This window comes from Amblyraja radiata, chromosome 5 (assembly GCF_010909765.2).
Source record: "Amblyraja radiata isolate CabotCenter1 chromosome 5, sAmbRad1.1.pri, whole genome shotgun sequence".
Lineage (NCBI taxonomy): Eukaryota > Metazoa > Chordata > Chondrichthyes > Rajiformes > Rajidae > Amblyraja > Amblyraja radiata.
In genome coordinates this window covers 4,082,831-4,100,701 of record NC_045960.1, presented here as the reverse complement: position 1 = coordinate 4,100,701, position 17,871 = coordinate 4,082,831, and the positions used below count along the sequence as shown (strand labels likewise).

The 17,871-nt window shown below is 41.8% G+C and overlaps 1 protein-coding gene across 1 annotated transcript in view; it reads right to left on the bottom strand.

Annotated features, from left to right (window-relative positions):
* Positions 1-17,871, bottom strand: part of LOC116972889 (dynein heavy chain 8, axonemal-like) — a 574,435-nt gene that overhangs the window by 291,221 nt on the left and 265,343 nt on the right. The window contains exons 38-39 of the mRNA XM_033020476.1: positions 16,980-17,117; positions 13,470-13,710 (exon numbers count right to left, since the gene is read on the bottom strand). Of these exons, the coding sequence (XP_032876367.1) occupies positions 13,470-13,710; positions 16,980-17,117 (379 nt within the window). The remainder of the gene's footprint in view (positions 1-13,469; positions 13,711-16,979; positions 17,118-17,871) is intronic.

Sequence of the window (17,871 nt, the reverse complement as noted above, 5' to 3'; positions counted from 1 at the left end):
GGGCTTGTTTCCGTGCTGTATCATAGAAACATAGAAATATTGAAAAAGAGGTGCACGTAGGCCATTTGGCCCTTCGATCCAGCACCGCCATTCAATATGATCATGGCTGATCATCAGTACCCTGTTCCTGCTTTGTCCCCATATCTCTTAATTCCTTTATCCCCAAGAGCTAAAGCCAACTCTCTATCACTCTATGTATGAATTAACGGAAAAGTAAAAGACCCTGAAGCTGCAGAGAAGATGTTTCCTCTGGTGGGAAAATAATACCATTAAAAGTAGTAGGTTACAATTAAAGAGTAAGATTTTTTTCCTGTTGATCTTTCAAACTCTCTCCTTCAAAGTGCAGCAGAAGCAGAATCTGAATGTCTTTAAGGCAGAGGTAGACAGGTACTGGAAAGGTTATAGTAGATTAATGGGCATGTGGGGTTGTAGTTACATTCAGATCAGCCCTGGACCGGGGTCAAGGAAAGAGCGTTCACGTCGCGGCCCTGTTTTCACCAATCTTTCCACCAACACGCACAAGAAGCGACATGAAGCGCAAGACAGACACCATTGTGCAGATGCCGATAAGTGCGTTCAGCTCTGGCTGAACAACTTCTAATCTTGTGTGTGGACTCGATAAGAAGAAGCCCTGAACCTATTAAATGACAAAGCAAGCTTGAGCGGCCAATTGGTCTTCTCTTGCACCACAATCCTTTAACTAACATAGAAACATAGAAAATATTGCAGGAGTAGGCCATTCGGCCCTTCGAGCCTGCACCGCCATTCAATATGATCATGGCTGATCATCCAACTCAGTATCCCATCCCTGCCTTCTCTCCATACCCCCTGATCCCTTTAGCCACAAGGGCCACATCTAACTCCCTCTTAAATATAGCCAATGAACTGGCCTCAACTACCTTCTGTGGCAGAGAATTCCACAGATTCACCACTCTCTGTGTGAAAAATTATTTTCTCATCTCGGTCCTAACAGACTTCCCTCTTATCCTTAAACTGTGACCCCTAGTTCTGGACTTCCCCGACATCGGGAACAATCTTCCTGCATCTAGCCTGTCCAACCCCTTAAGAATTTCTATAAGATCCCCCCTCAATCTTCTAAAATCTAGCGAGTACAAGCCGAGTCTATCCAGTCTTTCTTCATATGAAAGTCCTGCCATCCCAGGAATCAGTCTGGCGAACCTTCTCTGTACTCCCTCTATGGCAAGAATGTCTTTCCTCAGATTAGGAGACCAAAACTGTACGCAATACTCCAGGTGTGGTCTCACCAAGACCCTGTACAACTGCAGTAGAACCTCCCTGCTCTTATACTCAAATCCTTTTGCTATGAATAAGGTACCGTTTGGTAAGCTTGTCTGGAATATTAGATCACATGAGATCCAGGGTGAACTAACCAATTGGATACAAAATTTACTTGAAGATAAGAGACAGAGGGTGATGGTAGAGAGTTGTTTTTCAGGTGAGGTCTCTAACGACAAATGTGCCACAGGGATCCGTATTGAGTTCATTGTTGTTCGTTACGTATGTAACGATTTGGATTAAATATAGGGTGGCATGGTTCGGAAATGTGTGAATGGCATTAAAATTGTTGGTATAGTAGACAGTGAAGAAGGTTGTCGAAAATAACATAGGGATCTTGATGACAATGGGGAGAGGAATGGCAGATGGAGTATAATTTAAAAAAAGGGCGGGTGTTGACTTTAGGTAAGGCAAACCAGGGCAGGACTTGCACAGTAATTGGTAAGGTTCTTGAGAGTGTTGTAGAACAGAGAGGCCTGGGGGTGCAGATACATAGTTCTACATAGTGGTGGACACAGGTAGACAGGGTAATGAAGAAGATGTTAGGCTACTCAGCAAAATAATTAAGATGTCATATTACAGCTGTAAATGTTGTTGGTAAGACCACATATGGAATACTAGTTCTGGTCACCCTGCAAGAAGAAGGATGTCATTAAACTGGAAATGGTGTTAGGAAGGATCTGAAGGATCTGGAAGGATTGCGTTCTAAAAAGAGACTAGATAGGCTAGATCTCTTTTCCCTGGTGCAGAGGCCATATAGAAGTGTTCTGCAATCGTGAAGCACATGAATAAGGTGAAGAGCCTCAGCTATTTTCCCTGGGTAGGTGAGAGGGGAATATTTTACGAGAGACCTGACTGGCAGCTTTTTCACACAGAGGGTACGTTTTCACGCAGATACGGTACAAGCTGCCAGCAGAAGTGGCAGAGCTGGATGCAATTACAACATTTTAAATGCTCTTGGACAAATACATGTATAGACAGGCTTGGAGAGATGTGGGCCAGGAACAGGCAAGTGGGAACTAGCTCGGTTAAACACTTTGGTCAGCTTGGCCTGTTTCCGTGGTGTGTAGATCTGCAACTCGTATATACATTAAAATCACTTTAACTTTTAACCACAGATAAATATAAGGAATTTTAATCTATTGGCATTTATTAAATTCCTGGTCGGGTTCTTGTATAATCAGTGATAGTTCAATTCTGGCTCATTCTAAATATAGGAATTATGCAAACGAGCAAGAAAGTTGGGAGTGTTGGGAGAAAGCGGAGGCTTGGTGGAAGAAAGGGGACTTGGGTTATGAGATGATGCTGAGAGTCTATCTGGGTGGGATAGACTGAGGTGATGCTAAGGGATGGAGCAAGGAGAATGGGTAAAAGTAGACTAATTGGAGGAAGAGAGAAGGAAGGAGAGAGTGGAAGAACAAGAGAGAGAGGGGTGAAGGTTTGGGAAGGTGGGACGGAGAGGAGAGTGGATGAGAAGATTAAAGATGGTGATGGAGAAAGATAGACCTTGAACTAGGACTAATACTAGGTATGTTACAATACTTACCTTCAGCGGCGCTGCAATTCTGCCACTGGCCGTGTGCGCGATTTTGGCGCGTTTGAGGGGGGGCGGGGTTAAAACACGGTTTTCTCACTCCTGGTTCTGGATTATATTTTGTTGGAGTGCAGGGTTTGGCTGAGGAATCGTTCCGACGGCCGTTTTTTTTTTTTTTTAATTCGCCCGACAAGTTATTAGCTGGAGTGATTTTAAAATCAGCTTCTGAAGCCGTCAACGCCGACAACGGGGACGGATTTTACTTAGGGGACAGGTAAAAGAAAGTTGTTTATTTTTATGTATAAAAGTGTTTCTTAAGATGCATTTAATTCACATTTTAAGTAGCGAAACGATGATTTTTTCCCCCCGAACGAACCAGCAGTGTATTTGCTGCCAATACGGGTTTAAATCCACCGCAACCGCAACATTCCAATTGATAGCGTGCCAGAAAAACCCACTCGCAAGCTGATTTAAATGGCCATTAATTTACAGGTATTAAACATTAAATTCCTTCCATTTGGCATATAAATTCATGACAATGAGATTTAAATTATGTTATATCGTGAATTCTTGTGTGTATGTTATTTGGACAGGCTATTTAAAAATGTTAATCTATTCTTAAGAAATGGATAGATGTTTAGATTTAGTAATTGAATTTTGTAATTAGCTACAATTAGGTAACTAACTAATTATATGCTTTAATTTCAAGTCATCTAAGTAAGATTGTTTCATATTTGTTTCAGAATGCTTCAATCTATAATAACTGAAAATTTCTTTCAGTTCTCTTAATTTTTAAGAAAGTTATGGGTTTTTGACTGTCTTTGATCACAGCTTTTGTGTTAAGTCAATGAAAAAGCAATAGGGAACAAGATGCTAATTTCCGAGTATGAAAATGGCCATAACATTTTTAATACTGAAGATATGAAAGTGAATTAGTTGTCAAATTAAACTTCTTTTTATGCTTTATCTGATGGGATAAATTACACTCGATTTTTAAAATCTCAAAATGTTGTAACATTGCTACTATGACTCCTGAAACAAATAGAACATAGAACAGTAGCGCACAGGTACAGGCCCTTCAGCCCAAAATGTCTGTGTCAAACATGAAGCCAAGTTAATCTCCTCTTTCTGCACGTGATCCCTGCGTATAAATGTCCCTCCACCTCCCCTGAGGGAGGGTCAACATTCTCTGGTGTATAGATTTTGCCCCGCATACCTACTTTAAACACTGCCCCTCACACCTTAAAGGTATGTCCTCTAGTCTTTGACATTTCCACACTGGGTACAAGGTTTTGATGCATGCATCTCAATAGGCAATAGACAATAGGTCATTCGTCCCTTCAATATTGTTGAATAATCAGACACACGCATTGAGGTTATAACTCGTAGTCTTTATTGCAGTACAAGCGGAGGGAACACGACATGCTTTCATCCCCGTGGTCTGCATCATTAAGCTCCCTGCAAGCGAATGCGACCGCTAGCAGCTCATTTTCAATCTGAGTGTAGCGTTGTTCCACGTCGGTCATGGTGCGAGAAGCATAGGCAACAGGCCTGTTGCCATCCCCGTTATTTTGGAGGCAAGCTGCTCCTAAACCGTACGCGAGGCATCACAAGTCACAGGTAGCTTAACATCAAAGTAGGTGAGGGTAGGGGCACAAGACATTTGTTGTTTAAGAGTGTTGAACGCCCTCTGCTGCTGTTCATGCCAGGATCAAACAGTGTGTTTGCGGGTTAGCTGGCGCAGTAGGGCCGATAGTTCACTGAAATTTTGAATGATTTTCCCCAAGTAGTTTACCATGCCAAGGAATCTCTGCAGGCTGAGCACATCTGTGGGTGCTGGCAACTCGTTAATTGCAATAGTCTTTGATAGATCGGGTTTGAGGCCGTCACTGGTGAACACATGACCTATGTAGTTCACCTCGCTCACTCGGAATTTGCACTTTAGGGGGTTGAACTTGAGGTTGATCTCTTTGGCGCGGTCTAGAACTTTCATTAAGTTTGCGTCGTGTTCTTGGACTGCTTGTCCAGCAACAAGAATGTCATCAACAATGATGGAGCATGGGTAACCTGCAAATAGTTGTTCCATAGTGCACTGAAATACTTCACTTGCCGAGTTTATGCCGAATGGCATACGCAGGAATTTGTAACGTCCAAAGGGTGTGCTGAAAGTTGTTAGCTTGGAAGAGTTGTGATCCAACGGAATCTGCCGGAATGAACTCTTGACATCTAGAACTGAGAATACAGTTGCTTTGCCCAGCTGCGCTGCAACATCTTCCACTGTACACATGGGATAGTGTGGTCGTTTGATGGCTGTGTTTAAATCTTTAGGATTGATGCAAATCCATATTTCTTCCTTATTCTTTTTCGTTGTTACAACCATGGTTGAGATCCAATACAATGGGTCAACGACAGGGGCAATCACACCCACAATCTCCATTCTGTTGAGTTCATTTTGTACGAGATCCCGCAAAGCATGGGGAATCCGGTGTGCAGGTCAGACAACTGGTAGGACCTCAGGGTCGGTCGTGATCGTGTACTTGATGGGAAGCTTGCCCAGCTTGTCGTCAAAAGATTCCCGTATTGTGCCAGGATCTGTTGAGTAAAGCCACATGTTGCAGACAGTTGATGAACTGCCGTACCGAAGGTGACCAGACATAGGTCATTACAGGTGTCAATGCCTAGCAGAAAAGTCACTTTTTCTTGGACAATAAAGAAGCTCAGATTGTAGACACGTGACGCAAGATGGCACTGTAACTCGACTCTTCCAACAGGGTGCACTGTACCGCTCCAAATGGAAGTAACTTGGCGGCGGTCTGATAGATGACCTCAGTTTTCTGAATCCTGTTGAGCTCTGATAAGGACAGAACATTGCAACGAGCTCCAGTGTTGAGCGTGGCAATAACACCCGTCCTGTTAATGAGGAGAGTGACCATGGGATCTTGGTGTTTATGAGACCAGTCTGACAAGAAATGTATGTTTATACTCCATCTCTTGATAACAGGCAGCATGTCCTCGTTAGTCAGAGAAGCTGATGTGGGAGTTACGTGGGAAGGTTCTGGCTGTTAGCTGTCTTGCTGTAGCAGGTGCACTGATTGCTTTGTCTCTACACTGTTCCCACGCGAGCGGCACCAGCTGATGAAATGATTTCTGCGTTTACATTGGTAGCAAACTTTTCTATAGACCGGACACTGTTCACGAAAGCTTGCATGCGAACCTCCACAGTTCACACAATTACGAATGAATCCGACACCTGATCTACCGGGCACGTGTGAAGGCTGGCGCTGGGCCTCATAAAACATGCCGGCAACATTTACATCATAGGCAGAGTGGGGACCTGATATTTAGATGAGATTCTTTCATCTCTGCAACACGACAGCAATTCTCAGCCCTTTCCATATCTGCACATCACGTATAAGTACATCACGCACCTTGTCATTGAGAATACCATAAACCAGTCTGTCACGTATAAGACTATCACATAGATTTTCAAACTCGCATCGGCTAGCGATGTGTTTTAAAGAACTGATACAGGCTTCAACAGGCTCACCTTGCCTTTGGCTGCGTAAAAATAATCTGTGGCGCTCCATTACGAGATTAGTACGTAGCTCACACAGTTGTCTGAACTTGTTCAGCAGGCAGACAGGGTCATCTATAGTTTCTGCCGGGACTATTTGAACACCAGCAGCGTCTACATCATCTGGGGCGTAGTGGAATCTGCGAGCATGTCGAGTGCCTTCTGTACCAGCCAGGTTGAGGAGAATGGAGGCACGAATATCTGGAGCTGCGGCATGATGCGCTGCATGGATAACCACGGTGAAGTCCTCTTCAAAGAAGCGCCAATGCTCGGCGAGGTCACCATCAAACACTAAAGGTTCAGGCTTACGAAGTGTGCCAGCCATAGTAAAATAACAAACTGAACAAAAAAACTAACTAAAATAAACTGAAACCAACTAGTCGAGTAAGAGGCCCATGATCTCTGACACCATGTTGAATGTACATACACACACATTGAGGTTATAGTCTTTATTGGAGTACAAGCGGAGGGAACACAACATGCTTTCATTCCCGTGGTCTGCATCAAATCTAAAGAGAGAGAGTGACGTACTGACTAATAGGACTGGTGTGTCCAGGGTTGGGATGAAGATCTGGACTGGACTACATAATGAATGGGCAGCATGCATAATCTGTGATAGATATATATATATATATAGTAAAGACATACTGGTCTACAAATGTGATCATGGCTCATATCCACAATCAGTACCCCGTTCCTGCCTTCTCGCCATAACCCCTGACTCCGCTCTCTTTAAGAGCTCTATCTTGAAAGCATCCAGAGAATTGGCCTCCAATGCCTTCTGAGGCAGAAAATTCCATAGATTCACAACCTTCTTGGAGGTAGTGATCATAATATGATTAGTTTTAATCTGCAATTTGAGAAGGAGAAGGTTAAATCGGAAGTGTCAGTGATGCAGTTGAACAAAGGGGACTATGAAGGCATGAGAGAGGAGCTGGCCAAGGTAGACTGGAAAGGGATCCGAGCAGGAATGAAGGTGGAACAGCAATGGCAGGAATTTCTGGGCATAATCCGGAAGACACAGGACCATTTCATTCCAAAAAGGAAGAAAGATTCTAAGGGGAGTAGGAGGCAACCGTGGCTGACAAGAGAAGTTAGGGATAGAATAAAACTAAAAGAAAAGATGTATAGCACAGCAAAGAGTAGCCGGAAGCCAGAGGATTGGGAAACTTTCATAGGACAACAGAAGGAAACAAAACTGGCAATACGGGCTGAAAAGATGCAGTACGAGGGGAAGTTGGCCAGGAGTATAAAGAAGGACAGTAAAAGCTTTAGATATGTTAAGGAAAAAAGAGTAGCAAAGTCAAATGTGGGTCCCTTGAAGGCAGACACGGGTGAAATTATTATGGGTAACAAGGAAATGGCAGAAGAGTTGAACAGGCACTTCGGATCTGTTTTCACTCAGGAAGACACAAACAATCTCCCAGAAGTACTGGAGGACAGAGGATCTAAGGGGGTAGAGGAACGGAAATAATTTTTCATTAGGCGAGAAATAGTATTGGGTAGGCTAATGGGACTGAAGAATGATAAATCCCCTGGGCCAGATGGTCTGCATCCCAGGGTCCTCAGGGAGGTGGCTCAAGAAATAGTGGACGCATTGGTGATCATTTTCCAATGTTCAATAGATACAGGATCAGTTCCTGTGGATTGGAGGATAACTAATGTTATCCCACGTTTCAAAAAAGGAGTGAGAGAGAAAACGGGGAATTACAGACCAGTTAGCCTGACTTAGGTGGTGGGAAAAATCCTGGAGTAAATTATTAAAGAGGTAATAATGGGGCATTTGGATAGCAGTAAAAGGATTAGTCCAAGTCAACATGGATTTATGAAAGGGAAATCATGCTTGAATAATCTTCTGGAATTTTTTGAGGATGTGACAAGTAAAATGGATGAAGGGGAGCCAGTGGATGTAGTGTATCTAGACTTTCAGAAAGCCTTTGATAAGGTCCTGCACGGGAGACTGGTGACTAAAATTGGTTGGCAGACCGGAAGCAAAGAGTAGGAGTGAACAGGTCCTTTTCAGAATGGCAGGCAGTGGCGAGTGAAGTGCCACAAGGCTCGGTGTTGTGGCCGCAACTGTTTACCATATATATTAATGATTTGGAAGAGGGAATTAGGAGCAACACTAGCAAGTGTGCAGATGACACAAAGCTGGGTGGCAGTGTGAACTGTGAGGAGGATGTTAGGAGGTTGCAGGGTGACCTGGACAGGTTGAGTGAGTGGGCAGATGTGTGGCAGATGCAGTATAATATAGATAATTGTGAGGTTATCCACTTTGGTGGCAAAAACAAGGGGGCAGTTTATTATCTCAATGGGGTTAGGTTAGGTACGGGGGAGGTGCAGCGAGACCTGGGTGTCCTTGTACACCGGTCACTGAAAGTTGGCGTGCAGGTACAGCAGGCATTGAAGAAAGCTAATGGAATGTTGGCCTTCATAACAAGAGAATTTCAGTATAGGAGTAGAGAGGTTCTTCTGCAGTTGTATTGGGCTCTGGTAAGACCACATCTGGAGTATTGTGTACAGTTTTGGTCTCCTAATTTGAGGAACGACATCCTTGTGATTGAGGCAGTGCAGTGTAGGTTCACGAGATTGATCCCTGGGATGGCGGGACTGTCATATGAGGAAAGATTGAAAAGACTAGGCTTGTATTCACTGGAGTTTAGAAGGATGAGGGGAAATCTTATAGAAACATATCAAATTATAAAAGGACTGCACAAGCTAGATGCAGGAAAAATGTTCCTAATGTTGGGCGAGTCCAGAACCAGGGGCCACAGTCTTAGAATAAAGGGGAGGCCATTTAAGACTGAGATGAGAAAAAACGTTTTCACCCAGAGAGTTGTGAATTTGTGGAATTCCCTGCCACAGAGGGCAGTGGAGGCCAAATCACTGGATGGATTTAAGAGAGAGTTAGATAGTGCTCTAGGGGCTAGTGGAATCAAGGATATGGGGAGAAGGCAGGCACGGGTTATTAATTGGGGACGATCAGCCATGATCATAATGAATGGCGGTGCTGGCTCGAAGGGCTGAATGGCCTCCTCCTGCACCTATTTTCTATGTTCTATGTTCTATGTCCTGTGTGAAAAAGTTTTTCCTCATCTCCGTTCTGAATGGCTTACACCTTAGTCTTAAACTGTGGCCCCTGGTTCTGGACTCCTCCAACATCGGGAACATGTTTTCGGCCTCTAGTGTTTCCAAACCCTTAATAATTTTATATGTTTCAATAAGATCCTCTCTCATCCTTCTAAATTCCAGAGTATACAAGCCCAGCCGCTCCATTCTATCAACATATGACAGTCCTGCCATCCCAGGAATTAACCTTGTGAACCTACGCTGCACTCCCTCAATAGCAAGAATGTCCTTCCTGTATATATCCTGTGTATATAATACAGGATAAGGGAATAACGTTTAGTGCAAGGTAAAGCCAGCAAAGTCCGATCATGGATAGTCCGAGGGTCACCAATGAGGTAGATAGTAGTTCAGCACTGCTCTCTGGTTGTGGTAGGATGATTCAGTTGCCTGATAACAGCTGGGAAGAAACTGTCCCCGGATCTGGAGGTGTGCATTTTAACACTTCTATAACTTTTGCCCGATGGGAGAGGGGAGAAGAGGGAGTGGCCAGGGTGCAACTCGTCCTTGATGATGCTGCTGGCCTTGCCGAGGCAATGCGAAGTATAAATGTAGTCAATGGAAGGGAGGTTGGTTTGTGTGATGGTCTGGGCTGCGTCCACAATTCTCTGCAATTACTTGCAGTCTTGGATGGAGCTGTTCCCAAACCAAGCTGTGATGCATCCTTTTTGACTCTTATACCAAAAGTCTTGACCAATGAAGACAAGCATTCCAATAAACCTTCTTAGGTAGACAAAAATGCTGCAGAAACTCATCGAGTGAGGCAGCATCTATGGAGAGAAGGAATAGGTGACGTTTCAGGTCGAGACCCTTCTTCAGACTGATGTGTGGGTGGGGGGGGGGGGGGAGCGGGAAGAAGAAAGGAAGAGGTGGAGACAGTAAGCTGTGGGAGAGCTGGGGAGGGGAAGGAGGGAGAAAGCAAGGACTACCTGAAATTGAAGAAGTCAATGTTCATACCGCTGGGGCGTAAACTACCCAAGCGAAATATGAGGTGCTGCTCCTCTCCAATTTGCGGTGGGACTCACTCTGGCCATGGATGAGGCCAAGGAAAGAAAGGTCGGATTCGGAATGGGAGGGGGAATTGAAGTGGTAGGCCACCGGGAGATCAGGTTGGTTAATGCCAACCGAGCGGAGGTGTTAGGCGAAGCGATCGGCAAGGCTGCGATTGCCATAAACCTTCTTTATCACACTACAACTTGAGTTGCCACTTTCAGTGAGCCATGGACTTAGACCACAAGATTCCATCAATGCTGTTAAGGATCTTGCCATTACCAATATACCTTCCCCTTACATTTGACATCGCGAAGTCCAAACATCAGATACTGTATGTGCTAGGATTAAACTTCATCAGCCATTTCTCTGCCCATTTCTGTAGCTGACTTGTACCTATGTACTTTGTTAACCTTCGTCACTGTCCACAACTCCACCAATGTTGGTATCCTCTGCAAATTTACTTACCAGCCTATCTACTATACATCCACTGAAACAGCTGTCACCTGGCCAGGCTAGTTTCCCAGTTCTGCCTCACCTTGTCTCCTACCCCACCTTCTCTCTCTCCCCTATTTCTTTCATTTCCTCTTCTCTCTTGAAACAATTAAAGAGGATGATTGGGGCAATCCTAGATCTATTGTAGCATTGCTGGTAGAGTTGTTGCTTAACAGTGCAAGTTACCTAGGTTTGAATCTAATCCCAGGTGCTGTCTGTGTGGAGTTTGCACGTTATCCCTGTGCCTGTGTGGGTTTACTGCGGGTGTTCCAAAGATGATAGGATTTGTAGGTTAATTTGGCGCTTTAAATTGCCCATAGGAAGTAGATGAGAGGAAGATAGAACTAATGTGAAGGGGTGATTAATAGTCGGTGTGGATTTAATGGGCCAAAGGGCTTATTGCCATGATGTTTCTCTAAACTAAACTGCTTTGAAGTTTTTCACTCCTGCTGGAGGAGGCAGGATCAAAGGACAATAGTAGCAAGATTTTCTTTGTACTTGTACTCTATGTACTTGTTATAAAGTTGTAGTGTTAGATATATCAATAGACATAGCTGATGTGTAGGAAGGAACTGCAGATGCTGGTTTAAACCAAAATGCTGCAACACAAAATGCTGTAGTAACTCAGCGGGACAAGCAGCATCTCTGAAGAGAAGTTATGGGTGACTTTTCGGGTCGAGTCTTCTTCAGACCAGTCAGGGGAAAGGGAAATTAGAGATATAAACAGTGATGCAGAGAGATACAGAACAAATGAATGAAAGATATACACTAATGTAATAATGATAAAGTATACAGGCCATTGTTAGCAGTTAACTAGGTGGTTGTATGAAGATTTCTGGACGTAGTAATGTAATTTTGCTTTCATATTTTTTGTCATGCCTTGTTATACTTCAAAATTATCTTTAGGGAAGCAAATTTTGGTCAGAAAATTTGGGAAGAAGCTTTGACTTAATAGTCAGAGCTCAAGGTGGGTACCATTTGCCAAACATGTGAAAGCATTTCCCACATCTACAGATAATTTACCACAAAGTATGTGCAAATAAATGACGCTGGGAAGGAGAGAATTCAAAGGTCAAAAAAGTAACGGAAATCATTGGAAACAGATGAACAAGTGAATTTAAAAATAGCGTAATAAATTTCCATATATTCCCCAATGGTTTATTGATATGAGAAAAACGAAGGAAATTGGTTTCACTGGAAGCGATTGAACTTAAACTTAGCTAAACAAATACTGGAATATCAATAAACAGGAGCACACAGTCAGTATCATGGAAATCTGACCTTATATTCATTGAAGAACCAACTGTTTTTACATTGTTTGCTTTATATGTGGCAATTTTCTGCATCAAACTAACTGACACCGGAAATGGTCAATGGAATTTTTTGTTTTTCAATGGAACTAGAGATAGTCTCTGAATTATAAACATTCCAGAAGCGCTCATATTAGAATTACAAATTAAAAATCGGACATTAATGTAAGAGCAGTGGTAGCTGTGAGGTAGTTTTGAATCGGGCTGCACAGATGCTAAATTTTACAAAGAATACAAAAGAACTAATGTATAGGAAGGAACTGCGGATGTTGGTTTAAACTGAAGATAGACACAAAATGCTGGAGTAACACAGCGGGTCAGGCAGCATCTCTGGAGAGGAGGAATAGGTGACGTTTTGGGTCGAGACTCTTCTTCAGACCAATGTCAGGGGAGTGGGAGATACGTAGATAAGGAAGTGTAAATTGTGAAAACAAGATAAAGGGAATGGAGATCAAAGAAAATGTAGAATAGATCATTGTTAGCTAGGAGAAGGTAACAACAAAGTAAACAGAGATAAAATGTAGTCGGAGACAGTGAGACTGGTCGGAGAACTGGGAAGGGGGAGGGATGGAGAGAGAGGGAAAGCAAGGGTTACTTGAAGTTAGAGAAGTCAATGTTCATACCGCTGGGGTGTGACGCCATGTAATGTAAAGAATTAGGACATCCTGGTATTGAACACCTCATCTTGGGCGCAACTAGCAGACGGTGGAATTGGGAGTAGGGGATAGAGGACGTAAGAAGAATTGGGAGTAGGGGTTAGAGACTAATAATTCCAAACTATACATTAAAAAGGAATGAATAAGGATAAAGCATCCATGGATGAAAATGATGTCAGGCAGACTTAATTAGGCCACCAAAATGAGCAGGATTTAAAACCGGCTTCTAATCACAACTGATCAAGACTATTGTGTAGGAAAGAACTGCGGATGTTGGTTTAAACTGAAGATAACCACAAAATGCTGGAGTAACTCAGCGAGATAGAAAGCATCTCCGGAGAAAAGGAATAGGTGACGTTTTGGGTCGAGACCCTTTTGAAGACTGAGAGTAAGGGAAAAGGGAAACGAGTGATATACTGTAGGTATTCAAAACTGTTCAAAACTATTTCTGCATACATTGGCTGATACTGACAAATAGCGTAATATACCTCAATATCGTCTTTAAACTGAAGCAGTGGAGCATCCATGACATTTTTCAGGGTGAATGATTCTGACGTCACATTAAATTTATGTCGTGTTACTGCAGATATCCGTTCCCAGTGTCTAAGTTGTATTGATTTGCTGGACATCATTTCCAGGAGAGGACAAGATTCACTGAAATCATCTATTTTCTTCTTCAGATCCAGAAACGCCTGCCATTCCTTCAAGCCTTTGGGCAGCCGACGGCACCTAGAAATAAAGGAATGATTCAGCGAACTGAAATAAATCCATATCAGTAAACTAAGACAGCAGCAACACCAATAAAGACAGAACATGCTGAAAACACTGAGTGGGTCACGTAGTATCTGGGAAGAGAGAAGCACAATTAATTTTTCAGGTAATTGGTAGAAATTCATTGGAATTGATATTTCTGTCAATGAATTTTATCTGCTGAGCATTTCCTGCATTTTCTGATTTTATTTTCAGATTTCCAATATCTGTAATTTCTTCCTTTTGGAAAGCATTGCCCTACCATTTCCTGTGATTTTGTCCAGCACTACAGCTCTATTTGCACTACTCTTATTTCATAGCCATAGAAAGATACTGTTGCCAGACCATCAACCAACCATTTGCACTAATGGAACATAAAATATAGAACAGTACGACACAGAAACAAGCTCTAAACATGATGCCAAATGTAACCAACGCCTGATGACTTTACACGATTCATTCTCTGCATGTTCATTTGCTCAACAAAATGCTTCCCAATCATCACTGCTTGCACCATCACTCCTGACAGTATGTTCCAGACACACACCACTTTCTGTCTGTAAAGCTAATGGTATGTTGGCCTTCATAACAAGAGGATTTCAGCATAGGGGTAAAGAGGTTCTTCTGCAGTTGTATAGGGCCCTGGTGAGACCACATCTGGAGTATTGTGTACAGTTTTGGTCTCCTAATTTGAGGAAGGACATCCTTGTGATTGAGGCAGTGCAGCGTAGGTTCACGAGATTTATCCCTGGGATGGCGGGACTGTCATATGAGGAAACATTGAAAAGACTAGGCTTGTATTCACTGGAGTTTAGAAGGATGAGGGGGTATCTTATAGAAACATATAAAATTATAAAAGGACTGGACAAGCTAGATGCAGGAAAAATGTTCACAATTTTGGGCGAGTCCAGAACCAGGGGCCACAGTCTTAGAATAAAGGGGAGGTCATTTAAGACTGAGGTGAGAAAATACTTTTTCACCCAGAGAGTTGTGAATTTATGGAATTCCCTGCCACAGAGGGCAATGGAGGCCAAATCACTGGATGGATTTAAGAGAGAGTTAGATAGAGCTCTAGGGGTTAGTGGAATCAAGGGATATGGCGAGAAGGCAGGCACGGGTTATTGATAGAGAACGATCAGCCATGATCACAATGAATGGCGGTGCTGGCTGGAAGGGCCAAATGGCCTCCTGCACCTATTTTCTATGTTTGTATGTAAATCTTGACTCGCAAATTCCCTCTACACTATATCCTCTAAACTGTTCCCTCTCACCTTAAAGCTATCGCCTCTAGTATGGGCATTTCCACCCTGGGACAAAGAGCTTCCACCACTCCAGAGAACACAATCCAAGTTTGTCCAAACTCTTGTTATAGTTAATAACCTTTAATCCAGGCAACATCCTTGTGAACATGTCGGAAGGAACTGCAGATGCCTTATTACATCAAAGATGGACACAAAATGCTGGAGTAACTCAGCAGGACAGGCAGCATCTCTGGATGGAAAGAATAGGAGGCGTTTCAGGTCTAGACTCTCCTTCCGTCTGAAGCGACACCCATTCTTTCTATCCAGAGATGCTGCCTGTCCCATTGAGTTACTCCAGCATTTACTCTCAGCATCTATCTTCCTTGTGAACCTCTTCCGCACCTCTCCAAAATCTACACACCCTTCCTGAAATACGACAACCAGATCTGCAATACCCTAAACGTGCCCTTATCAAAAGTCAAGAGTGTTTATTTGTCATGCGTACCAACTAAGGAACAATGAAATTCTTAATTGCTGCAGTTTAACAGGCCTGTAATAAAATAAAGGAATGGTTTACGTTTATGAACATAATCATAAACATAATGAATGGTATCATAATGAATTATATAATTGTTATGATTATGATGTAGTCATATAAACATGAATGATAGATAAATCAATCTATAGACATAGTTAACATATAATAATAAAAATACAACTGCTTTTGTATACCCGATAACAAATATCAGATAACAATCAAAATTGTTATATCATTATCAAATGTATAATTAATCAAGAGTTTTCATTATATATGAATTTCTGTAACATAGAAATATTTTAAAATAATATTAAAACAAAATAAGCAATTATATCACTTTAAATTATTAAATACACGCAAAGATTAAAAACTAAAATTATTAAAACACTTAATAAAGTAAAACTGCAATCATTCACTATCCCACTGTTTAGAAACCACAATGGCTCAGCATCTGGCTCTCTGGGTCCTGTTACCCGCCTTCTTTGAAGCTTACTGGAGCCCCATATCCAATTCACCAGCTGATTCCCCACATTCTCTTTAAATATGAATGGTCATTATGTTTAGGAATGGACAACAAATAATATAATAGTATTTATATGTACAATACATATACAATATATACATATAATAATACTAATAATAATAATAATAATAATAAATCCTTTATTTCGAACAGACTAAAAGATAAAAAGCATGAAACAGCATACAAAAACAAAAAAACAAGAATATTTATAAAGTGTCATAAGCAATATTTATAAATAAATGTTTTTAGGTATGTGTCCGAAAAGGAGCAGGAGGAAGCCAAAGCTTATTAATTCCCACCCCTTATTCAACTGCTTATAATGATCTTATACACATTTAGCAGCTATAAACACCTATTTCCATATGTACACCAAATGATTTACATTTACACACTAATCAAATATTTGCAGTCATACATATTATAATAACCATATCATTATTACATGATGATATAGTCATAATCATGCTTGTAGTCATGATAATCATAACTGATCGATACCTTTATAGATACTGATAGACACTGTACTGATAGATTACCTGTTTTCCAGCAAACCCTGATTATTTTGATTATTATATATCGATGTTTATCTATAGACTTATAGATATATAATAATCAAAATGATCAGGGTTTGCTGGAAAAGGGTATTCTACCACTGTGTAACAACTAAAAAAAGTGAGTTAAAGCATGTCAGATTATTAATTAGATTAATAGTCAATGTTTGGAAAATTTGAAAGTTCAGCACCATCCTGAGCATGCCAGACCAAAATGTACTTACCTTTCTCACTCTGAAGAAGGGTCTCGACCCGAAACGTCACCCATTCCTTCTCTCCAGAAATGCTGCCTTTCCCACTGAGTTACTCCAGCTTTCTGTGTCTATCATGTACTTACATTTTGTTTGTTTTTCAGAATGAGGTTGTTGTTATACAAGAGAGTTCAGATCAGTTACCTGTTCTGAAACTCCAAGAGCTCTGCATTAATCTTCTCAATGTCCAGCTCACTCCAGAGAATGTCATAGTATCCATTAATTTTATTCATCACCGTATCGTAGAGACCGTACAATTTCTGCAGAAGGCTCAGCTCCTTCCTGAAACATTATAAAACAAGGTCAGAGAGCAAGGGATTAACTTGTCACCCTGTCTTCAGATACTCACATCTATCAACAATTGTTGACTCTATAAATCTACCTTGTTCAATAACAGTTTAAAATTACTTTATTTCTTAAAGTGCTTCCTTCATTTTTCAGAATCGCATCACTTCCTCATGATTTTCCTTCTCCAAAAGTCCTCTAAGTTGTTGATTTATCAAATGGACAGTCAACTATTAAATTGAAACACCAAGAAAATGGATGTTGATATTAGATCAGCAGAAACTGGAAACATCTTTGAAAGAAGTAGCACTCCAGATCCTCCTACACAGCAATCCCTTACTGAGATGACAATAAGTAGCTCTATTTTTTTGCCAGCATGGGGATAGAAGATTGAATGATTTCCTTTTTATAGAGAACATTTCAATATTTCCTTAATTTTCCAGATCAACCTTCCACTTTTGACAACAGCAATCTATAACAGGACCATCTGGACCTTGAATTAAGACACAAAATGCTGGAGTAACTCAGCGGGATAGGCAGCATCTCTGGAGAGAAGGAATGAGTGGTGTTCCGGGTCAAGACCTGTAGATTAAGTATATTAATCCATGTCTATATAATCGCCACTACACATATTATGCATGCCACACATTCCACCCAGTAATCCAGTCCGGGTTTTGGGCTGCTATTGGCAGCCTGTCAGTTTTGGTTGCTGCGGTCAGTAGATAGTTGATTTTGAAATGTACAGCTGTGT